Source organism: Callorhinus ursinus, unplaced genomic scaffold (assembly GCF_003265705.2).
Source record: "Callorhinus ursinus isolate GAN/ISIS: 27379988/994484 unplaced genomic scaffold, GSC_fseal_2.0 scaffold13, whole genome shotgun sequence".
Lineage (NCBI taxonomy): Eukaryota > Metazoa > Chordata > Mammalia > Carnivora > Otariidae > Callorhinus > Callorhinus ursinus.
In genome coordinates, this window is record NW_027397075.1 from 998,561 (window position 1) to 1,023,489 (window position 24,929).

The 24,929-nt window shown below is 37.0% G+C and overlaps 1 protein-coding gene across 4 annotated transcripts; it reads right to left on the bottom strand.

The window, feature by feature from the left end:
• Window positions 1–990: 990 nt before the first annotated feature.
• CCP110 (centriolar coiled-coil protein 110) lies at window positions 991–22,771 on the bottom strand. Of its 4 annotated transcripts, none has more exons than XM_025855582.2 (14): window positions 22,596–22,771; window positions 18,251–18,379; window positions 14,526–15,741; window positions 11,869–11,999; window positions 11,009–11,186; window positions 10,324–10,463; window positions 9,970–10,086; window positions 9,517–9,618; window positions 8,997–9,113; window positions 7,429–7,502; window positions 6,818–6,880; window positions 5,436–5,495; window positions 4,854–4,939; window positions 991–2,608 (listed from the first exon to the last, which is right to left on the bottom strand). In XM_025855582.2, the coding sequence occupies exons 1-14, from the start codon at window positions 22,734–22,736 to the stop codon at window positions 2,556–2,558; spliced, it is 2,607 nt and encodes an 868-aa protein (XP_025711367.1). In that variant the 5' UTR covers window positions 22,737–22,771; the 3' UTR covers window positions 991–2,555. The 4 variants fall into 4 exon arrangements, with proteins under 4 accessions (XP_025711367.1, XP_073755539.1, XP_025711364.1 ...); XM_073899438.1 differs by having other exon boundaries at window positions 11,869–11,996; window positions 14,091–15,741; XM_025855579.2 differs by having other exon boundaries at window positions 14,091–15,741.
• Window positions 22,772–24,929: the final 2,158 nt, after the last annotated feature.

Here is a 24,929-nt window from a genome sequence, read left to right on the forward strand (position 1 = left end):
CAAAGGCTGAGCCACCCAGACGCCCCATAAATTATTTTTATAACCCATACTTGTACTGGCTATAGTTCCTCAGTGAGAAAGCATTCCACCTCCGTTTGCTTATTTTTGTGTAACTGTTAACTTTTCATTGAGGGCTGGGGCGGGCTTGTTTTCAGCTCCGTATGAGTATTGAGGCCTCCCAGCCATATCCTCATGGCCACCATTCCCAGCAGATGAAATGAACCACAGCTGCAGGGCGGCCCCAGGAAAGGTGAGCGGCTCTTTCAGATTATACAGTGCAGGCTCTCCTCAGAAAGAGGCGAACGTGAGGCAGTAACAAGACCTGGATCTTGAAGCGGCGCTAATTAGCAGCAGCAGCTTTGATGTGAGCGTCAACCTCAGCATTCCCTCCCCTTGGCCCGGAGCAGGCTGCTAGCTCCGACTGAGCTAAGGGAGTTCCAGCTCCAGTGAACTTTCCCTTCCTGGAAAGTCCGATTCGTGCAAAATCAAATGCTGGACGAAGCCATGGTATAGGTTACACATTAAATAGTGGGACATACCTTTCATGGGACTTTTGATTATAAAAAAGATCAATATAGTATTAATGTTTTGGCCAGAGATTTTTCAGTGTTTATCCCTTAATGGTCCTTTCCTTGATAAATAACGATCAAACTACATTTCTTTTAAGATGAAAAGTTTATTTTGCCTTTTGCCTAGAAGCAAAACTAGTGAAAATTAAAGTATAAAAATAAATACAATTTACGTTAATGGACATTCCAAAGTAAAAATAACAAAAATAATGTATATAAATAAATCCATTAAAAGCACAAAACAATGGCACTTTTATGAGAAAAAGCTGTGAACATTAAAATATGTATAAAACACACGCTTTTATTTAAAAAAAACAAACACTCCCGTTACTCAACCTTCATCTAAAGCTATTTTTAACTTTCCCCAAAACATACTATTGGTTTTAGCTAATTTGCATTAGTGCGCACAAAACTTGTAGCATCTGTCTTTCTGGAAAGACCCCCAATGATATGAGTAAGCTGTATCCTGAGTTTTCAGAATGATAAAGCACAATTTATCATATTAAGATATTTTGATATACTTTGCCTACAAATAAAAAATTGGTAACTCAGACATTTTTTACCGTCTTCTGATTTCCTGGCTCACCCATTCAATGAATGATAAATGATACATATCTCAATAAAGAAAATCAAGTTTACACCCAGAGTAGACTATTATTGTCTGTCTCACAGCTGGATGTAACAGCTAAATTTTAAATAGGACAGAAAGTTGGAGAAAACAAATCTTTATCTCCACCTTCTTAAAAGGATATTAAGAATATATATAGTCTGCATTTTCAAAATACCAGTATCATTTAAAATTCAGGTTAGAAAGAGTAAATGTACACAGTCCCAATTTTATATAAGAAGCACAAAGCCCTTTTTGGAAATGGCATGATAAATTAACAGTGACATTCTCTTTCATAAAATCATGTTCCCTCGGTAACATTGTTTGGTTTATGTTTTAAATGAATACATTAGTGATGAAAACCTTAAACATCAGTGCCTCTTAAGTAATGCAGAATTTCAACTCGACAATATTACTGTCCCATTGGAAAGTCTGAACTTATTGTTACCGTATAGCCCTTTAGTGTCTTCTAAATCAGGCAAGCTAGAAAAAACAGACTATGAAGGAACAACATACACAGACCACCAAGAAAACAAGTGCATGCAGTGTGAGTCTATTTTACAGAAATGGATGCACTGATTCACTCCTAGGCGCCACTATATTCAAGAAGATTGTGCTACCTCCCTAATTTGTTACCCTCCACAGAGAGATTTTATGACTTAGGAGAAGGGTGTCCAAGAGCACTGGGGTAACCTACATTAAACCTAACATTTCTGCACAAGACAACTAGCGGTTAAGAGGAATGTATACTGTTGACCATAATGGTGGCCCCCAGCTACTTCTGTGGTAAATTCCGGATGGACCACAATCAGCAGGCAAGTGTTTTCTCCTATGAGGTTATCCCATAAGTCCAAGAATATGAAGACTGAGAGATTAATCAGTGTTTAAATTTTACAAAACCAGAGAAAGACATTCTTCTGCAGTAATTTCCCCTCAAATAGAACAGAATCTAATTTATCAAATTTAGCAATCAGTATGCAGAGATGAATGAAATTTGTATTTCCAAAATTACTTGTAATTTATCACACCTTTTCAACATTTTATAGAAATAAACCCAAATGTCCTTGAAATTTACCAAAAAAACGTCCTCAGCAGACGTCTGGGTACAGAAAACAAACTTAGTTTGTACAGGTTAAGCAAAGAGATGGTCGATTACTAACTACTACTGTGTCTTCACCCAGACCTAATGTTAAGAGGATAATGAGGGTGTAGGGAAGGAATTAGCCAGACTGATCAAGTCTGCAGATACTGCTCAGCCCTTTGATGTCACTTTGCCTGTGTAAACAGTCCAGGGTTAACTAAAGAGTCCTGGGCAGGGAAAACAGTAAGCATGAAGCCCCCCATCCCGCCCCTTGTTTATCCTAACGAATGTTGTCTTCTTAAATTGTCGCAACATTTGGCCGCTTTCTTTGGGTTTTTCCTGCATATACTCCTAAAAACAGAGGAAAACTAATATTATTTCTCAATGTCGATTTTTCTATAATTCCAATTAATGAGTGTTCACTATATACCAGGCACCGAGCTAAGCGATATACATGATCATACTTAATCCTTACATAAAATAATCCCGAGGCAGAAACTGTTAACTACTATTTTAAGGATAATAAAACCGAGACATGGGAGAGTAAGTCACGTGCCTAAGCAGCAGCCAGAAGCAGACTCTGAGAACCCAGTTACACCTGATTTGTTGTTTTACTTAACAACCATTTTGCATGACTGCTTCTACTTTGCTTTAATTAGTGGCTTTTGAATGTCACTATAAACTCCTGAGTCAAGCACAAGACATCAAATGAGCAAATGTTTTAAAACATGAGATCAGAGATTGCAACTTAGTTTGTAAGAACTATAAATAACTTTAAGTGCTTTGCAGCAAACTGTAACCCCTTAGCATCCTACTTTGGTCTAAGAGTATGAAAATCTATCATCACAACAAAAATGAGCTTTCTATAAATTCCTTAACAAAGGGTTCATTCTCCATGCAGATCAGAATAAAGCATAAGTTTGTCTGAAACATAATCCAGGCCATTAAAAATCTAAGCAGGAAAGAATCTTTTCAACTGCCACTATGGATCTCTATGTTGAGATTCATAGTAAGAATTTTAATCAGTCATATCCCAAATTTTTAATTTATGTAAAATGATAAAATTTTTAGTCTTTTTCAGTTGTCTAAATAAGGCATTCATGTACGAGTAAATCTTTAGAAAAAATAGGAAATTTTGTACTTGTTTAGATATATAATAATTATATACATTAAGTTCGTTTGTATTTACGTTGCAATGCAATTAAACCACAGTAGTTCTAGATACTGAACTTCAGTACATTACTAACTGCAATGACCTATTCATCCTTCATACTGTTGAGTATTACTTGCTCTTTTTCTTACATTCACGAGGGACAAACAGTGGAGATGAAATGCATGAGACAAGAACATGGGATAGTCGTCACCGTGGCAAGTGGAGAATATCACACAAAACAATACTAATTCCTCAATGAATCACCAACTGGCCAGGATTTATCATAATATATAACTCTAATATGGTAAAAAAATTGAAAAGGTTTTAAAATTCCACATAACTTCACAAGCAACAGATCTGGTGTTTGGTCTGAGTTCTTTCCAGTAACCTTTCAAACCAGCTGATTCTGACCACCTCTGGAATAAGCAGGATCTTCAACTACGTAATCCCCTTTAAAACAACTCCACTGTCACTCACAGCAACTTTCAAAAGATGACCTTTTATATTATACTCTACATATGCAACACCATGAATTAAATTCACTATATACATGCAAAAAGTCAGCAATCATTTCAAAGTTATGATCAGTATATCTCATTCCCCTCTTCAAACTTAGTGAACAAATAGCAATGACACGAGAAAATTTCTTATGTTGTTCATTCCCTACTAATTTGGAGGAAATCACTTAGTAATAAAAACTCTAAAATATGCCTGATTGCATATTAATGGGAAGATCAGAATTGATTAGACACTTAATCTTCATTGCCTAGCGATTAGTTTGTTTCTTTTAAATGTTTAGAAAGCAGTGTAGTTAAAGCAAAGCATTTTGAAAGTATTTTTAATGGATCACATCATTTTTGGTGAGCTTATCAAAGTGTCTTAACAAAGGTACCTACAAAATATTAAAACATTAGCTTAATAGCTTTGCATTTGCTTAATACTGAATTTGTCTTCTTGCCACCATAAACAATTTAAAATCCATAAAATACCAAAAACAAAACTTACCCCCTCCCACCTGGCATATTCACATGTGATCTTGTGGCCAGAGGGAGAAACTTTTCATTGCTTTATGTGCGGATACAAATATTCCCGGGTGATACACTTCCCCAAAGCCGAACAAACACACACTGATTTAGGCATCAGATTATTATACTTTACTCATGTATAAAAAGGTTTTCTGAATTAAGCATGTATAATTCTACACATTTTTCGGATTAAAAAAATGTATAGTGTTTCATTACAGAAATCAAGATCGGACCCACAGGTTTACTATGATCTCCTGACTGCCACAAAATACTAACACAAATGATCACCCGCAGGAATGGCTGTGAATATGCCCAAATTATGGTGGCAAGGAAAGACAAGATAGTGTGGCCTGCATCACGGGGCAGCTCGTGCACGTCCTTCTATTGAACGGGCTTCAGGAACTCATTTGCTACACACCTGAAACAGGCGCTCTGTTAGGCACTCTGCTCTGTGAAGACTTCTGTCTATTTTGCACAACCCCCTTCACTGATGTCTTAGGGGTTCTAATTGAATATAAAAAAATTAATAAGTCACTTGCATTAAGGTCTAAATGTTCAACATTCAAAGAAAGCAACCACAGTGCATCAATGGTTCAAAGTACAAATAAGCTTGAAAAGGACTTAAGTCTCACGCATGCGCACAGCAAAGAAACTACACTCTGCTTCAGCAGGGGACTAGAACCAAGGCTTACACTTTGTTGGAGAATCACTTTGGTGATGCTGAACTTACTGTATGGATGCTTACAATACTTAATGAGCAAAATGGTATGAAATGAAAAGTAAAAACATGCCAACATAAGATGATAATTAAGATATAATACACAACAGTACACCAAAGGGTTATCTTTGATCACAAAGCATTAAAAGATCTTCGTAATGCTATGAACAAGTCACATTTGTAAAATAGTTATCCTTTATGTAAACAGCACTAAATTATGTTTCCTGCTCAAAGCTAATCTTGATTTGGATGTTTTTAAATACCCAGCAGGGACATTCTTACCCTTGTCTACTAAGTAGCCTGTGAACAGGTGCATTCTGTCCTTGGTTTGGCTGAAGGACTCTGTCAACAAAGTAAAAAATTAATTCAAAAGAGAATGACATAAATTGAGTTCCCCCTCCCATTTTCTTTTAACAGATGAAAGATGATTAACAATGAGATGGGGGCGCCTGGGTGGCTCAGTCGTTGAGCGTCTGCCTGCGGCTCAGGTCATGATCCCAGGGTCCTGGGATCAAGCCCCACATCGGGCTCCCTGCTCCGCGGGAAGCCTGCTTCTCCCTCTCCCACTCCCCCTGCTTGTGTTCCCTCTCTCGCTGTGTCTCTCTCTGTCAAATAAATAAAATATTAAAAAAAAAAGAGAGAGATGGAAGTCATCTATGCAGATAGGCCAATATAATACCACAAAGCAAATCAAACTGATTGAAGCATATTAATATGGTACTTATATTTTGCTCACCGAGAGCCCAAATCTTAGGTTTTTATCAGGATGACCAACATAACTGTTTAATTCTTGTGTTTTTAGGTAATTTATTTATATACTTTACAAAAACCAACTTTTCCTTTCAAACATCCAAGATCCAAGTAACATCACTCTTGTAAAAGTAGAAAACAGGTCAGAAATATTAAGCTAGCTTTCTAAGGTTTTTATTTTTTTTAAAGATTTTATTTATTTATTTATTTATTTATTTGAGATAGAGAGAGTGTACAGTGGGGAGGGGGGAGGACAGAAGCAAGCTTCCCACTGAGCAGGGAGCCCGATGTGGGGCTCAATCCCAGAACCCTGGGATCATGACCTTAGCCGAAGGCAGATGCTGAACTGACTGAGCCCCCCAGGTGCCCCTAAGGTTTTTAAGTAAGTATCCTAAGTAAGTCCTGGACTTCAATGAGCTGAACTCGGGACATAGGGGGCTGAAATTTCTACCTGAGATGACATATCCTAAACAAAGCTCCAGAAACATCTGGTCTGACCATGTAACCAGGTACATGACCCAGCGTTAATATGGATCTCGGCCCCTCTTCAATCCTCTAGTCAGCAGGGAGTGTTCTACTGATCTCAAGGTAGAACTAAATCAACAGAAAGTAAGCTTGGGATTTATAAATTTTTTTAAAAATAAATAGCTTCTTGGGTGCCTGGGTGGCTCAGTTGGTTAAGCGACTGCCTTCGGCTTCAGGTCATGGTCCTGGAGTCCCGGGATCGAGTCCCGCATCGGGCTCCCTGCTCAGCGGGGAGTCTGCTTCTCCCTCTGACCCTTCCCCTTCTCATGCTCTCTCTCTCATCCTCTCTCTCAAATAAATAAGTAAAATCTTTAAAAAAAGATAAAAATAAATAAAATAAAATAAAATAAATAAATAGCTTCTCACAGAGACGAAGTGATTTTTCTCACCTTGTTTCAGAAGGATTTTGTTTAACCAGAAATTTCTTATTTGGCATTCCCATTTCAGCAGCTCTAACACAACATAAAAATAAGGACAAACAAACAGTGTATTTAGAAAGGGAGAGAAAACGCTTATGGCTGTGATGCGGGACGACAAAAACAAATCATTTACACGTCACTGTACTACTCAGCTGTGCTCAGCGTACTAGAGAGTACTTTCCAGAAAGCAGCAGCTTACTAAGATAGCTACTAGGATGTTCTTGGCATTAGGTTTCCCTCCCATGAAGTCTTTCACACACACATTAGAAAAAGAATATACTCAAAAGATGTAAAATTAACACCGAATATAAAAATTAACTATTTTTAAGGCTGAGTGGCTATCGATGACACAAGTTGAACACTTAGTGTCACTTAGTAGTTGATACATTTACCTAAGGATGAAATCAGATTTTACCACCTGAATAATAAAACTTTATATTAAAAAAAGGGATTTCTACCAACTCAGCTGTAGAAAAGTGAACTTTTTTCTAATTTGGATACACAAATAGACCAACAGATGACTAAAATTAATTGCTTTGCTAATAAATGAATTAATGTGACATGAAACAGAGAAAACTTACTTCATGTACTTCTTCCTATCGAGAGATTTCTGTGTTGCAGCCGACAGGGCCACTCGTGGACTTTTCATTTTGTCCTTGAAAATACAAACCAAAAAGCTTTAGTGGTACCAGTAATACCACTAAAATAATATAGGATGATTTCAAACTACATCGAAAAGCTTCTCTTGCTAGTATTTGGAACTTTAACTTAGTCTGTCTTTAGAACTAAAGCAGTCCAAGTTCTTAAATAATTACAATTACTTTTCCCAATGAAATAATATAAATTTAGCTTCCTTTTCTTTTGTCAACCACATTAAAATCACCGATTCAAACCACACACCTCCAACACTGACATATTTCAAATAACTCTGGTTTCCAAAAAAAAGGCAAAATCCACATGGTAGTTTCGAGGAAATTCAATCAGGAGCCATGATAGTTTTTCTGTTTGTTTGTTTTTGTTTTTTCAATGATAGTTTTCCATAAATCATCCAAACAACGTTCAAAACTTCAACTCCAAAATCCAATCATAAAACAATACCCAGTTCTTTTAAATCTGTCTTCAGAGTTAAGTGTTGCTGGTAATCCTGGGAACTGTCTGTGCTTAAGAATTGTAGGGAGGGTGCTGAAGTCAAAATAGAGAATGAGATTTGGTATCAATTACCCCAAACCCAGAAGAACCTCATTGTGAAATAAGAATAAATAAATAAACTGGTCTCTGTCCCTGGTTCCTGCTAATATTTGATCGTTGACCCCAGTTCCTAACAGAGCTCCTAAAACCCTTGTAAGCTGAGACGGTGATGGCAGCAGCATCTTTTGTTCTAATATTTGGTCTTTGACCTCAGTTCCTGACACAGAGCTCATAAATCCTTGGAATTTTCTGGGTGATAGGAGCATCTTTTGTTCTAATGAGACAACTTTTGGGGGCTCCCAGGTACAGGCTATTCATCAGAATGACCAAGCAGGAGTAGAAGCTTACCCCTTTGCCCAGAGACAAGAGAGGGTCTAGAGACTGAGTTAATCATTGATCATGCCTACATGATATATCCTCCATAAAAATACTAAAATATGGGGTTTAGAGAGCTTCCAGGTTAGTGAACACATCCATGTGCCGGGAAGATGGCACATTCCAACTCCATGGGGGACAGAAGCTCCTGCCCTTGGGACCCTTCCAGTCTCTATGTGTCTCTTCATCTGGTGGTTCATCTACATCCTTAATTATGTCCTTTATTACATAATAAACCAGTAAATCCCCTAACAACTGTGAACCATTCTAGAAAATTATCAAACCCAAAGGCAGGGTTGTGGGAATCCTGTTTTATAGCTGGTAGAGTCAGAAATACAAATGACAACCTGAGACTTTGGATGGGGAGTCTTAACTGCCTCCTTACCTTGTAGTATCTGACTCTTAATTCCAAGTGGATACTATCAGAACTGAAGTGAATTGTAGGACACCCCACTGGTGTGGGAGAAGTGGTCGGCATGGGGGAAAAAACTCACACATCTGGTATCAGAAGTACCACAAGTTTCGTGAGTGTAGAAGAAATATTTTTTTCTTTTCCATTCATTCTTTATAAAAACATATAACGTACCATTTGCCTGAGCATTTTCTCTTTGCGAACTTCTCGGTCATGATGTAGAATAGACATTCTTTCTGCTGCGTCCATTACAAAGAATATGTCATGAATACCATACAGGGCAGCTCGCAACTAGGTTCAAAAGGAGAAAATATTGGACCCGTTTAAAACGATGAGGTTAGAGTTCAGTAATATTAAGTGTACTTGCACTTTTAAGTGAAAAAGGTTAGTTTTAATTAAAACCTATTTTCAGGGCGCCTGGGTGGCTCAGTTGTTTAAGCAACTGCCTTCGGCTCAGGTCATGATCCTGGAGTCCCGGGATCGAGTCCCACATCGGGCTCCCTGCTCAGCAGGGAGTCTGCTTCTCCCTCTGACCCTCTTCCCTCTCGTGCTCTCTATCTCTCATTCTCTCTCAAATAAATAAAATCTTTAAAAAAAAATAAAAATAAAAAAATAAAACCTATTTTCAGTGGCTAAATGAAGGGAGAGATATAAATTTCCATCTCCTAAAAGCCTTCAGGATACATGCATTTACCTGAGCTAACACTCTTTCCTGAAGAGAAGCATCTTGCACTGAAACAACTCCTCTCTTCAATGGTGCTTCTGACTGAAAACTCCTTATGAATTCCATAGTGTCCTAGAAGAAGAAATACTCCTTCAAAAACCAGTTTCCTAGAAAAATTCATGATCACTGGAACTTCCTTTTGATGTTTTTCTCAGCCAATTCAATATTACTAAGAACATAAAACTATTACTTATCCAAAGTCAAACGGCACTCACTTTGAAGAGACATCCACAAACTATTTACATACTTAAAAAAAATCATCTGAATGAGATTAATCATATAATTGCCTACATTACAGCAACAAAGAAATGTTTGATCTGCCTAAGTTCTGAACTACTGTGTCATCTGTAGCTAGTGACTAGCGGTCGCTGGACTGAGAAACTGAGCCAGAAGTGAAATAGGAACAACGGAGCAGCTCCTTACTTTTACAGTTTGGCGAAGTTGTTTCAGCTTATCTGTCTGCATAAGCCTACGAGTAAGAAATCCTTTTGCCACTGCAGTTATCTTGTTAAATTTTGTTTGTACTTCCAGACTGAAAACCTAGAAGAAATCAGACAGACACAATGATTTAAGAATGAGCCTTATACTCCTTAATCTATTACAATGAACTAAATTCTACACACGTATGCTTTGTGTAGGTTCATCTCCTACACAGAGAAGAGCTAAGCTATTTGATGTAGGGCACAAACATCTGTCCTCATTTGTACAACCTAAGATAATGTACCTCTTTAAAAAATATAGTTAGATAGACACGCAAATATCACTAAGTTTGCCCACCTGAGACCATTTAGGTTTGGCCCTTCCAAAAGGCCTTGTTACTGAGAGTTTGGTCAAGCCACTAGTTGATGATCCCCAGAGGTAGAAGGGTGCTTCATTTGCAGAAGCAAAGCTATGCTGCAGGGCAGAGTTTGTGAAACCTAGAGAAATATATGTACAGTATTATACTTGACAGCACATAATCAGAATATGCAGAACAGCCAAATAAACACTTGTGACTCGCTAAGAATAACAACTGCCTCTGAAACTAGTCCACATGCAGACTTAAAATATTTATGGACTTTAAGCTTCTGCACCAGATGGATCTTTTCAACACCAACAGCGTCTCAGGATAATTGAAGATGTGCAGATAAGCTCTTGCTCGGTCTGAAGAATTAGATGTAATTCAAGATCACTGGGGAGACAGCAAACTGTTTTCAGTTGAAGCGTATCACCTACTGCAAGAATAAACAAAGACTGGGCTCTGAGTCAAATTTCCTGGTGTTTTCCTTGCTGAGGTGGCTTTTCTCATGAACACCTGCTCACCAGGCTTTGATCTGCTATCATTTCAGTTTTCGCTAGTTACTGGGCAGCTGGCAAATGGGATTACTTGAAAGATGGAGCTACAGTTTTAAAGTGTGTCAAGTAAAATATCTTACTATAGGACGATTTTTTTCAAACAGAAGAGAATTTTAAAAATATTTACCAGAACTACTTGAGTTTGAAGGATGGAGCGAGTCCACCTGAGACAGCATTGTTTCCAGCAAACCAGACTCACTTATTTTTCTCCATTCTAAGTCCACTGCGTTGTTAATGCCTGATTCAGATGCTTCAGCTGCAATCACCTTCTTCTCTTTTAACATTTTCTCCTGTTCTTCTATTTCCTGCAGATTAAGTGTATTTTATAACGTGCTACATCTTCTGTTAAATTATATCCCAAAATACCATCATTTTAGGCTTAGCTAAAAGTAATGGGTAATTATCAGCAAATGGTTAATTTCAAGTTTTCCTACCTCCAAAGAAATCGTAAAACAAGTATCCTTGCTGTTACAATACACTCTTGCAGAATGCATAGTTCAGCATCAATATATAAAAATCTTTGAAAAATATGGGGTGCCTGGGTGGCTTAGACGGTTGACCGTCTGCCTTTGGCTCAGGTAGTGATCCCAGGGTCCTGAGATCGAGCCCCACATCAGGCTCCCTGCTCGGCGAGAAGCCTGCTTCTCCCTCTCTCTCTGCCTGCTTCTTCCCCTGCTTGTACACTCTCTCTCTCTGTCAAAAATAAAATCTTTAAAAAAAAAAAAAAAAGCTTTGAAAAATATTATATGCTTTGAGTCAAGGATTCAATAAAGTATCCTTTTGATAAATTTTGCATTTATTTTTAGATAAGGAGCTAAATATTAAACCTCACATTTTGGCAATATCCATGTATCAAAATCAATCACCCCCTAAGATTAAGATATACAGGGGAAGAAATAACAAGTATCCTATATGTGACCAAAATTCATAGTATCCCCAGCGAAATTCCACTTACCAGCCCCATATCCCTACATTTTAATTCCTCACCTTCTGCAATCTTTCCTGTTCCCTTTCCTGCTCAGCTATGAGTAGTGATAACTGCTGGGCATGCTGTTCTTCTAGCCTCTTCCGCATTTCTTCAAAGGCTAACATCTTGCTTTTTAATATCTCCTCGCCTTCTGAAAAGAAACATATCCCCTCAAATTTAGAAAATTTACTAATATCTGATACACAGTCAATTTAAATGATGCTTCTGACCAAAGAACATTCCTGGATCCTACATAACAAAATCAAGGTACAGCCAGGTCCCCACTCTGAGCCACGTTCTCTTCCACCATGCCCTTCGTTTCAAGCTACCAAATGAAGGCCTGCTTGTCACCACCATCCCCACTCACTCAACAGATCCCACCATGATCTGAACCGATGGAGCCAACACTATCTATTCAGTTAAGATTCTCCTTACTTGGGGCACCTGGGTGGCTCAGTTGGTTAGGTGACTGCCTTCGGCTCGGGTCAGGATCCCAGGGTCCTAGGATCGAGCCCCACATCAGGCTCCCTGCTCTGCAGGGGGAGCCTGCTCCTCCCTCTCCTTTTGCATGCCGCAGCCCCTGCTTGTGTTCTCTTTCTCTGTCAAATAAATAAAATCTTAAAAAAAAAAAAAGATTCTCCTTACTCAAATTAACTTCAAGATGTGATTCTCGTCTGTATCTCACCTCTATTCTGACTCTGGTCCTTCTCCAGGATCTCTGGTATTGTAGCATCTAGTTTGGTTTAGTTTTGATTTTTTAAATAAATGTTCCTTTGATAGTGTAAAGCTTCTCAGCTTCAGGTTCCAAAAAACATTGGATATTAAAATTTCAGATATTTAAATTACTAACTAAAAAATTTATTCAATCATTATGACTATGCAACTGACTGAACAGAAAGTAGTAAGACACTCTGAGATGTTGAAATACCAAGTATTACACAGATGTAGTACCTATTCATGAACCCATCACAATTTGGCTGAATTCAAAGAATCATTCTTTCCAAATATACAGTCAATGATCTTCACTGAAGATAAGCATATTATATTACCTATCTGCTATGGTATTCCCGTTTGTTGCTAAATACATTTTATTCAGCTACAACAATTTGCATTTGTTCATGTGCAATTTTTCATAGGCAAAGGGGAGCTGGAAAAGTAGTAGACTTACAACTTTCAGCAAAAAAGGACAAAGCTCCTCAGCTCAACCACTCAACCAACAGCGAGAGTCCATTCAGCTCTATCTTAAGAATTTCATAAATGAGAACTGTCCAGGAGCTCCTCTGAGAGCAAGCTGGCTGCCTCCGTGACTGGCCTCGCTCCTATTAAAGCTCTGCCAGGGCTGCCCCCTGGTTAGCTCTGTGGACCTCTGGTATTCACAGACGGCCTCCAGCAACGCTGCCCTGTCTGTCCAGATTATCCATACCGGCTCCCCGGAGAGCCACTGATGTTTTTATTACAGTTCTTAAGTTACACAGATTTTCAATGGTCTGTCCCAACCCTATTTTTCCTATCAACCCTGTCATTTTTAGCGTGCAATTTTACAGAATGTGAAGTTTTTTTTCAGGAAGATATAGATCACATTAGAGCTGAAATGTTTATGTCCAAGAACTTCACTGACTTGACTCATTTCTTCCATATTAGTAATGAAGAATTATGAACCCCGACAACAAAGGAGTTAGAAGAAAGACATGTTTTAATAAGTTGCTATTAACAGAACACTAGATATGAAAGAAATTTGAAATTTTTTTCAATAAAGATGTCATTCTTAAAACACTACTCACAGAGCCTTATTTCTCTAATAATTTCATGTTAAAGGGTTCACTGAAGGACCAACTACATGAATATCTCATTACAAATGGAACAACAGACCGATGAAGATACCAGAAACCACTGTCCATCCAAAAGGAAGATAACATATTAATACACTAGATTAAAACTATGAGCGATGTTTCCTGCAAGAACTTTTTTTTCCCTGCAAGAACTCTTTCTTCCAGTCATTAACAATATTCTCTGTGATACAAAGTGAATTGTGAGATTCATATTTTAAATAAGAGAAGGCTTTAAGAAAGCCTATCAAATGGCAATAAACTATAGCTAATTGTAGGTTATCCGATAAGAGAAATGAAATGAAAAACCCTGATGAACAGATGAAGACAATTCTTGTTTTTCAAAATGTCAATTAAAAAGTATTCAATAAAGCTGCCATCTGCTTGGCAGGCATCAAACACTTCAGTTTCCTTACCTTTGGAACTACTGTCTAACATTTTATTCTTGTTGATGTAGACAGATCCCTTGGGGTATCTTTTTTCTGGCAAATGCTGCCTTTCCTGTTCAGCTATTCCAGTTGCTAAGACATAAGGGCAGTTTTCTTTCTGCAAACTATCAATATCTAAATCAAGTCTCCGTTTAACTTTCTCAAAACTGTTATCCAAAAATGGTTCATTTCCACAGGACACTGTAGGGGTGTCCATCTGCTGTCTGGTATTCTGGTTTTGCATCAGTAAAGGAGATGGGTTTTTTACATCATAAGACTTATTCAGTTCCATTTGTAAATTGCAGGCATTTTTCTCTAACACATTGGCTGACTTGAGTGCGCTCACAGTTCCCAAGTTTTGACTCACTACACACTGACTGGTGGCATATGGCTCATGCGATCTTGGCATTGCAGTATACATACCGTCCATTTTGGGTGGTCCTCTCCCATCAGATGTTAACTGACCTTCCACGACAGCAAGTCCATGAATGACCTTGTTTTCTAACTGATTTCCTGAAGACTGGCATACCTGATTTGATTTACCTAAAACCGCTTCCTGTATGGCTTCAGATGTATTTTTGCTGACATAAATCTTGCTTGGACAAACTCCTGTCAAATCAACTGGTAACTTTGGCACAGTTTCAGGTACCTTTGTTTTTTCATCAGTATCTTGAACAACTAAGTCTACCGCCTGCCCTTTTCCTTTAGGACTTAACTCACAGGCATTTATTGGGTTATTTATAAGTATATGACATGCTGATGATGGCCTGGAATGCCTTCGATGCATTTTAGGACTCAGGCTTGGCTCTGGACTAGGTAATTTGGCATATGAACCAGTAAGACTTTTGATAACGTTACTCTCAGGAACAAAAGTGGGAATGACTTTAAAATCAGAATCAGGGTCTAAAACAGTGCGACGGCCAGTTCGTACAGGTATGTCCACTTTAGAGAAGCTACCTAAAACAGACGCATTCATGCTGCTTGCTTGAGTGGAAGCACCTTGGAGAAGAACATTTGATTTATTAAGGCTTGGTTTGTCAGGAATCACTGAAGCACAGTGTCTGCTAGTCAGCTGCGCCTTCTCCTTTCCAGAGTCGGTCACTTTAACAGCCTCATGTTCTTTATCTGAATGACTCTCATGAACACGCCACTTCGCACTACTTCTCAGGCTGTGCCTATATTGTTCTCTTTCTATATATTCCTTTGACTTTTTCATCAGGTTCTGAAGACTCATTATGTAGGGATCCGGAGTAACTTCCTCCAAAAGTGTCGGGTCCTGTTCTTCACTGGTTGGGAAGAGACCGTCGGACAGAAGACTCTCCTGAGGGGTTGCTGAGGGGGTCTTTGCAGAAGCTTCATTTTCCACAGGGGTAACGATATCTGAACTATCACAGTACTTGAGAGAATTAAATTCTGAGTCCCTAGCTACATCTATCCCATTAGATTTAAATTGGTCCTCATGATTCAATGGCAAAATTCCAGTTATCTTTTCAAACTTTCCTAAAGTAGAATATTCAGTAGGGCTTGGCAAGATATTTGGAAACGTAGCAGGGACATTCAAGTTTCTGACTTCTGAATCACAGTAAACTGTTTCAGTCTCCCATGGATCAAAATCACTGGCATTAGGTGCTTTTCTAACCTGGAAAAGAAAATTTAAAAATAAGTATTTCCTCACTGCAAAGAAAAGCCTTTGATTTCACTATTTTCTGAAATAAAATTGAAATAGAAAATTCAAATATTTTAATATTTGAAAACACAAACAAAAACTAAGATAACCTTTTTCTATTGTATCCTGTATCACATGGAGCTCAAATTACTATTAAACATATCTACTGATTAAAAAATTTTTAAATAAAATAAAATAATTAAAAAAAATTAAAACATCTATTGGTCATCCTGGCCTATTTATTAAAAGAGTATAAGAAAAAAGGGAAATTATCTGATACAAGTATGTACATATGTGAACGGGTATACACACACATATATATTCACATATCCAGGCACAATTTAATCTTGGAATAGATGGATTTTTTTTTTTGGAATAGATGGATTTTAACTCTCTTCTATATTATATATATTTTAAAGTCACCAACTGGTTCTCCTATGAAAACTAAGGATACCGATGTATGAGATAAATAGCAAGTAATTAAATTTCTTACATGAATGACTCCTTCTTTAACAAAGGCTAACTTGCCTAGGATATTAAGCAAAAATAATTCAGCAACAAGACTCCTGCCTCCCATAAGCTTACACCAGATTTTAATTAAAATCCTTCTATATGATGAGGCAAATTTGTATTAAATCATAGTTCAGCCATGTAGCTTAAGTTACTTAGAAATAAACTTTCTGGGGCGCCTGGGTGGCTCAGTCATTAAGTGTCTGCCTTCGGCTCAGGTCATGATCCTAAGGTCCTGGGATCAAGCCCTGCATCGAGCCCTGCATTGGGCTCCTGCTCAGCAGGAGGCCTGCTTCTCCCTCTCCCACGTCCCCTGCTTGTGTTCCCTCTCTCATTGTCTCTCTGTCAAATAAATAAATAATATCTTTAAAAAAAAAAAAAAGAAAACTTTCAACCTAAAATCTAAAACATCAAAGCAAATTTCAATTTGATTAAGTGATAGTCATTTTAAATAGCAACCCGTTAATGAGTTTTAGAACAAGCAAAATAAGTAAAAAATTTATAAATTAAGATGAGAACTAACACGCAAGAGAGCCAACAGAAAAAATAAAATTACATTTTTCTATCTAAATAATTTGACTTTGCAAAAGAATAAAAAGTGATGTAGGATGGTTTTTAAAGATTATACAAGCATATATTAAACGGACAGAAATTATCATATTATCATATCAATACAGACACCAGAATCCTGAATATTAAAAGATTTTTAGGTTGTTATGTATGTGTTTTTTTTTCCTAGACCATATGGCACTCCTGTTTTACCTTACAAATCCCAAGACATATAATGGTTTCCAGGTACCATGCAATAAACACCACAACAAAGTATACTTAGTCACAACCTCAAGACCAAAAGAAAACAAAAGGGGAACATATTCACCAAATCCATGAACATGTTCATAGCCTTAAGTAAAATAAATTGTCTCCTTAGAATATCTCGCATTTCATACTTATATATACAGCAGCTACAGCTATGTTTTTTGTACACTACTAAAATGAGCCTTTGGTTAGAGAATTTAAATAACAACAACAACAACAATGTATCATAGAATGATAGGTTTTACAGGTAAAAGAGACTGGAGACATCTATTTGTACGATATAAAATTTCTCTATCTGCATAATTCATTACTCTCTAGTTTAACACTGTACATGCTCTATTAAATGTTGGAAGTTTAAAGACTCAAAAATCTCATGAGTAGTATATTTGATATAATCCCTCACTGGACCAACAATGATATGCCATTTTTGTTTCAGTAATAGGAAACATCTAGTAAACAAAAAAACCTACACTTACTGTGCTACATATTATATATATATATATTTTTTTTTAAATCTACTACCCACAGAAAAATGAAGGTAGCAGTTAGTGGGAAACAGCCTAAGGTTCATTGTACATGTGTCATCTAGTATAATATGGTCCATACTAAACTAATAAGCAATATGTTATGTATGTTATATATGTTTTTTTTTCCTAGACCATATGGTTAGTTTAGGTCTAAGATGCATCTAGACAATTCTACTTACATAATCTAAATTGCATTTGTGTACTTAAGAGAATTTTAACAAAAAAAATTGGGGACAGTTATTTACTTTAGCAGAGAATGAGAATAAGGTCATTGACTCAATAGTCTGATTAGTTCAGAGGTAAACTACAATGGTCAATTCTCTCATTCTGTCACTGAGAATTCCATGTTTTTAGAGTCATAAGACACAGACAATAAACAATTATATTCAGGGAAGGGTTCCATTGTCTAAGTACCCTCTGATTCAAGTACTGGGAACATTACTAACAAGCAACTGAATGTTCTTTGGAGTAACTGAAATGGAATATCACAAACCATGAAGATTCTCAAACATAACAGTAAAATATATTGGTAACTAACTAGTAAGTGCAAACATATTTCTGAGAAATTATCATTAATGCGTACCCCATGATTTCTTAATCATAATTTTAAAAAAGCGTACATTACACACCTGAACATTTTCAAGAATTTCCTGGACACGAGTCAATAAAGCCTTCTTCCTATTAACATGATTTCTTGTTTGTACATCAAGCGCTTTCTGCTTTTCTTGTTGCATTTCCTTTCTTTTCTCAATGTTAAGCTGCAAAACATCAGAAATATGTAATTATTTCTCATAAATATAAAAACATCCTAAAGTCAGGAAGCTTTGAATTAGAATGATTAAAACATGCAAAAAGTAAAACTACAGGGAAAGAAATCTGAACAGTGGGTGTGGGTAATGAGTGGGATGGGGCACGGGAGATCTTTCTGTGGGTATCCGTAATATCCATATGGGTATGTTATACAAGTGTATGCATCCAAAACTCATGGAACTTTAGAACTTAAGAGCTGTGCATTCTACTGCATGTAAATTATTCTCAACCAAATAAAAAAGTTAAAAAGAAAAAAAACCTGTTCAATTATCAAATGCTCTAAAATGAGAGGTAATGGGACGCCTGGGTGGCTCAGTCCATTAAGCATCTGCCTTCAGCTCAGGTCATGATCCCAGGGTCCTGGGATCGAGTCCCACATCGGGCTCCCTGCTCAGCGGGGAGCCTGCTTCTCCCTCTCTCTCTGCCTGCCACTCTCCCTGCTTGGGCTCTCTGCCTCTCTCTTTCTGACAAATAAATAAATAAAATCTTTAAAAAATAAAAATAAAATAAAATGAGAGGTAAAATAAGCCCTTTTGGCCACTGCTGAGCTTTTCATTTGGCAGTATCTTACTCCACAAGGTCAGATTCTTCAATTTCTAATCTTCTAATCAGTGTACATTTTACCTCGTTGCTATTTCAAGAAACTGTCTAAAGGCTTAATGATAAAAGAAAGAGATAATGTTTTATTTGCCTACAAAATCAGAACACATTTCGTCCCAGTTCATTGTACTTTCTATTAAAAATATAACTTACCTAAAAAATTGAAGTTTCTAAGCATTACACCTTTTTAGTGAATTTAAATCTTAATTATTAAGTTCTAAGAGGCTTAGTCACTTCATTAAGAAGTCAAGACTTATTTTAGACTAATGCAAAGGCAAAACATATCATAAAAAATTATTCCAAAATTACACTACTCATCTATCACATACAACATAAAATCATGGATTAAGGTCCATGAGCATCAGATTTTGCTTATAAATCAGTAACTGATGGAGTCATAGACCCTAAACAAGGCTCAGATATTTTGGTCCATATTAAACTAACAAGCAATATGTTATCAAGTAGCTGATAAAAATGTTTAAAAAAATTTTTTTTAAAGATTTTATTTATTTATTTGTCAGAGAGAGAACAAGAGCACAAGCAAGGGGAGCGGCAGGCAGAGGGAGAGGGAGAAGTAGGCTCCGGGAGCCTGACATGGGGCTCGATCCCAGGACCCTGGGATCATGACCTGAGCCACGGGCAGACGCTTAACCGACGGAGCCACCCAGGTGGCCCTGTTTTAAAATTTTTATTTGCATGGTAACAAAGAATCATTCCACAATTTACTTGCTAATCGAAAAGGGGGAAAATGTATACTTTGAAGAGTTATGTGGCAGTCACCACTTGTAAAAGTGTTCAAACTAAACATCACAAATGGAGGAACAAACAAATTACGTAACTTCTAACTTATGGAGCACAGGACATCAGCTCCAAAGAATTCCTGTCAGATATGTTTAACCTGACTCTAATCAAACTTGTACTTTTTTTCTAATGAAACTTTTAGACTTAATTTCCAGTTTATATGAACTACAGGGACTAGAGGACAAGTAAAATACCACCACAGAGAAACAATTAGACAAATCCAAAATAAGGCATTTTATATAAGATAACTGGTCTGGTCTCCTTAAAAATTCACTGTCGGGGCGCCTGTAGCTCAGTCGTAAGGCGTCTGCCTTCAGCTCAGGTCATAGTCCCAGGGTCCTGGGATCAAGCCCCGCATCGGGCTCCCTGCTCCGCGGGAAGCCTGCGTCTCCCTCTCCCACTCCCCCTGCCTGTGTTCCCTCTCTCGCTGTGTGTCTCTCTGTCAAATAAATAAATAAAATCTTAAAAAAAAAAAAAAAAAAAAAAAAAAAAAAAAAAATTCAACGTATGTAAAAAAAAAAAAAAAAAAATTGGGGGACGCCTGGCTGGCTGAGTCAGTCTCAGGGTTGTAAGTTCAAGCCCCATGATGGGTGTAGAGATTACTTAAAAATAAAATCTTTTAAAAAAATTTTTTTGAGAGGTAGAAGAGCTGTTCTAGATCAAACAGATTTTAAAAACATAACAAGCTAATGCTATTTGTGAACCTGACTGGATCCAGATTAGAAAAAAAATACTTATAATACACATTTTGAGCACAAATGCAGAAATCTAAATATGAACCAAATATTAGATGCTATTAAAATTATTACTAATTTTCTTAAAGTGTGATAATGGGTTTTATGTAGGAGGATATCCTTATTTTTAGAATATGCATATCAAAATATTGAAGGGAGAAGTATTATGCATCCACAATTTTCAAATGGCTCAGCAATAAAACAAAAACAGTATGTATGTATGTATGTATACACACACATATATATATAAAATTATAAACACGATAAAGCAAAGATGACAAAAATGTTCAAAATTGTTGAATCTAGATGGTACATATATGGGTGGCCAAGGTACTACCCTATTTTTCTGTATGTTTGAAAATTTCATTACAAAAAGTTGGCAGAAAATATTGATCTTTAAACTCCTGTTATACATTTTTTTACTGTTCCTTTCAATTATATTAATTTTCTGATTTGAAATAAACTCACATTTTAAAAACATCAAATCAGTATGAAAGAGTTTATAATGAAAAGAGTGTCTTCCTTCTCATCCTGTACTCCTTTATCCTTCCTCAGAGAAAGAAATATCCTTATATAAAAATCCAAATAGTTAACATATATATATATATATGAGTACCTCCTATGATCCAAGTAGTGTTCTAAGCATTTTACATGTATTAGATCATTTAATCCTCAAAACAACCCCATGAAGCAGGGGCGCCTGGGTGGCTCAGTCCATTAAGCGTCTGCCTTCAGCTCAGGTCATGATCCCGGGGTCCTGGGATCGAGCCCTGCATCGGGCTCCCCGCTCAGCAGAAAGCCTGCTTCTCCCTCTCCCACTCCCCCTACGTTCCTTCTCTCACGCTGTCTCTCTCTGTCAAATAAATAAATAAAATCTTAAAAAAAAAAACCCTGTGAAGTAGATACTATTTTTATCCTCATTTAATAAATAAATGGACTTGTAAGTTCGCACAGCAGGTAAGTAGCAGAGTAATGATTTATTTTTTAAAGATTTTATTTATTTGAGAGAGAGAGATAGTGAGAGAAAGCATGAGCAAGGGCAGGGAGAGGGAGAAGCAGGCTCCCCGCTGAGCAGGGAACTCGACGCAGGACTCAATCCCAGGACCCTAAGGTCGTGACCTGAGCCAAAGGCAGACCCTTAATCGACGAAGCCACCCAGGTGCCCCAAAAGTAATGATTTAAACCAAAACCAGAAGGCTCCAGAATCAGGCTTTTAACCACTATTTTACCCTGCTCCTGAGTGAGAGCATGATGTGTGCAGTGATTTACAATAGACTGTGGAAAACCTTCCATGCCTGCACATTTAGGTGTATTGTACTTGTTTTAACGGCATGAATGAAATCCTATAAAATGGACCACAGTCTGTTAAATTAGTTTACCATTGATGGACATTTAAGTTGTTTGTTAATCTTTTGCTATTTTAAATAATCCTATTGTATAACCTATATGTACTTCCTCTGGCACACAGATGAGTACAAGTCTAAGATATTCCCAAAAATGGAATTGCTAAGTTAAAGTTATATATACTTTTAAATTCTGATAAACATTACCAAAATCATCTCCAAAAAATAAAGTCAAGTGCTCCTCTCAGCAAAAATGCAGTATAAGCTCCTTTTCCTCACAACCTAAGGAACACTAGGTCTTACTGGATCTTTGCCAGTCAAGTAGATTAAAAAAAATGCAAACTCATTTGTATTTCATTAATTATGAATAAGAGGCATTTTTTTTCAATGTTTATAAGGCTTCTTTTGTTTTTCTATAAACTACCTTAGTGATTCACTATAGAAAAAAAGATTATTTAAAAATCAAAGAATGGGGTGCCTGGGTGGCTCAGGTGTTAAGCGTCTGCCTTCGGCTCAGGTCATGATCCCAGGGTCCTGGGATCGAGCCCCACATCGGGCTCCTGCTCCGCGGGAAGCCTGCTTCTCCCTCTCCCACTCCCCCTGCTTGTGTTCCTGCTCTCGCTGTCTCTCTCTCTGCCAAATAAATAAATAAAATCTTAAAAAAAAAAAAATCAAAGAACGTTTACCAGTGGAGAAAGCACAGCCACTCCATGGAAGCGAATAAGTGAGATGCTTTCAGACTGGACAGGTAGAAAGCTCCCTGTGGATAGTGATGCCTCTTGGATTCTGGCAAGACTATTCTCACAGAACTTCTCATACTCCTCCATCTTCCCAGTTACACTATAAGAGAGAAAAATGTCATTTTTAATATGGTGAAAAAACAGATCTTAATTATTTGGCAAATTTTATTGAGCGCTGAAATATTTCTAGAATTCACAATTCCTAAAATTGGCCTTCCCAGAATTTTTTTTGTTTTTACTGATGAACAGGTAATTCTTAAGTATAGGTAAGCACCTCAAGATCCTACTCAGTTAAGCCTTGCTTCATACAGTAAATATGTCTAAACATATGTATATAAACCAATCTTTAAATATGACTGGTTTAAAAAAGTACTAAGAACTCACCGGTGAAAAATTCTTAAAGGAAAAAAAGTTCTCTACCACTTTACTAACTTTAGATTATAAAATAGAATATTGTACTTTCCTTAGCAGGACTTACCTACACAAGAAAAACTAAATCATACAAAAGTAGAAATGCTTTTGTAGCCCCCCAAAAAAAGATAAAAAGGCTATTTACGTAAAAGAGGATATTTACTTTTAAAAATTCTTTTGTTATCATGGAGTTCAAAGTCTATTATTTTCACATCTCAAAAATGTACTTTAACTCCCTGGTCACAGGCCAAATGAGTCAGAGGTGGAAAGAGAGTATCTACTGGCTCTCATAATTCTATTTCATTCTGAAAAATTGGAACCACCACCAAACTACTTAAAACAATCAGCCCAGTAATTTCACAATTTCTGGAAAATTGTGATGGTGGCTATAAAAATTCAAGGTAATCAGGAAGAATTAGCCAGCATGTTCGTTCATTTAGGTCATGTTAAATATTTGATTGCCTGTCTCCACAGCATTATGTCTGGCTTTGTTTCCTTTAAACAAGCAAGGGAGAGTAAAAAGAGAGACATCATCAGACTCATCAACAGTAAGGTTATGAACTGTGAAAACAGAAAAACTAATACAATAATGTTCCCTTAAGTGTTCATTTTAAAACAATTAATTAACAAAGAAGGGGGGCGGAAAAATCCAACTAATGACGTGGGACATGCAGAGATGGATATTGTCTTAAGCCTCAAGGCACTTAAAAATTCAGTACACGGGGCGCCTGGGCGGCTCAGATGGTTGGGCGTCTGCCTTCGGCTCAGGTCATGGTCCCGGGGTCCTGGGATCGAGTCCCGCGTCGGGCTCCTGCTCCGCGGGAGCCTGCTTCTCCCTCTGCCTCTCTCTCTGCCTCTCTCTCTCTCTCTCTCTCATGAATAAATAAATAAAATTTAAAAAATCTTTAAAAGAAATTCAGTACATTAAAGTGTCAGGGACAAATTACAGCACAATTAGAAATGAAGAAAAAGCTTCTTATGATTTGAATACGAAAAAAGTAAGATATATTGCTAATTTTGACCAATTGGTAGTCTTCTTATCAACAACACTTCTTCCTACCATCCCATCAATTCTATTTCTATATTTGATTTAGGCAAAGCGTGAGTTTAATTTCAAAGAAATGGATCTCTAAAGTGTAAATGAGACTGTTTTGCAAATTTATATTCATAAAACAAGCAAAAGTAAAAAAACAAAACATAACACCTTCCTACATGACAATCATAGGAGCCTCATTTTTCAGTCTGGATTTCAATCCCCGTTATGCTGTCTTAACAACCAAAATGTAAGAGAAATTCAAATGATCCCATTTCTACTAAAATACTCAAAAATATTTTTTAACACAACCCCTGCACCCAGCCTTAGAGGAATGTAAATAGATTACTCATACAATGAAAGAAATATACTTTCTATGGATACTCAAGCAAAGCATGAAATTCTATTTTAAAGGTCTGGGAAATGTAAGGAATAAATAAAATATTCTTATGGCAAGTTTTATTTTTTTTCAACAACATCATATAGATATACTTCATTGCTTTGGAAAGTTAAATCCACATCTCTTCAAAAGACCTGTATGTCATGCATATTACAGATATACAGTAACAGATTATTATCACAGCATAACTATGGCATATAATAGTGCATTAAATACCCATATACAAGTGCTAATATGGTTGATTACGGATATTACCAAGTGATCCTAGAGCATGACTGAATTTTTCCATTCCTCAGTCTCAACTTGGATGTCCCCGTCCTCGGGCCATCCCTGATGATCCCATCTACATTAACCCTCTATCAGTCACTATCACATCACATTGCCCCGCTGTTTCCCAATTTTCACAGCACTTACCACTATCTGAAATTATCTTGTT

Bases quoted from the DNA above. Each gene is read 5' to 3' on its own strand.
- CCP110 (XM_025855579.2), bottom strand. From the start codon at position 22,736: ATGGAGGAGTATGAGAAGTTCTGTGAGAATAGTCTTGCCAGAATCCAA. The intron at 18,380-22,595 runs GTAAACGTTCTT...GATGTTTTGCAG, and splicing joins TGGCTGTGCTTTCTCCACTG to CTTAACATTGAGAAAAGAAA. The intron at 11,187-11,868 runs GTGAGGAATTAA...CTTAATCTGCAG, and splicing joins AACAGGAAAGATTGCAGAAG to GAAATAGAAGAACAGGAGAA.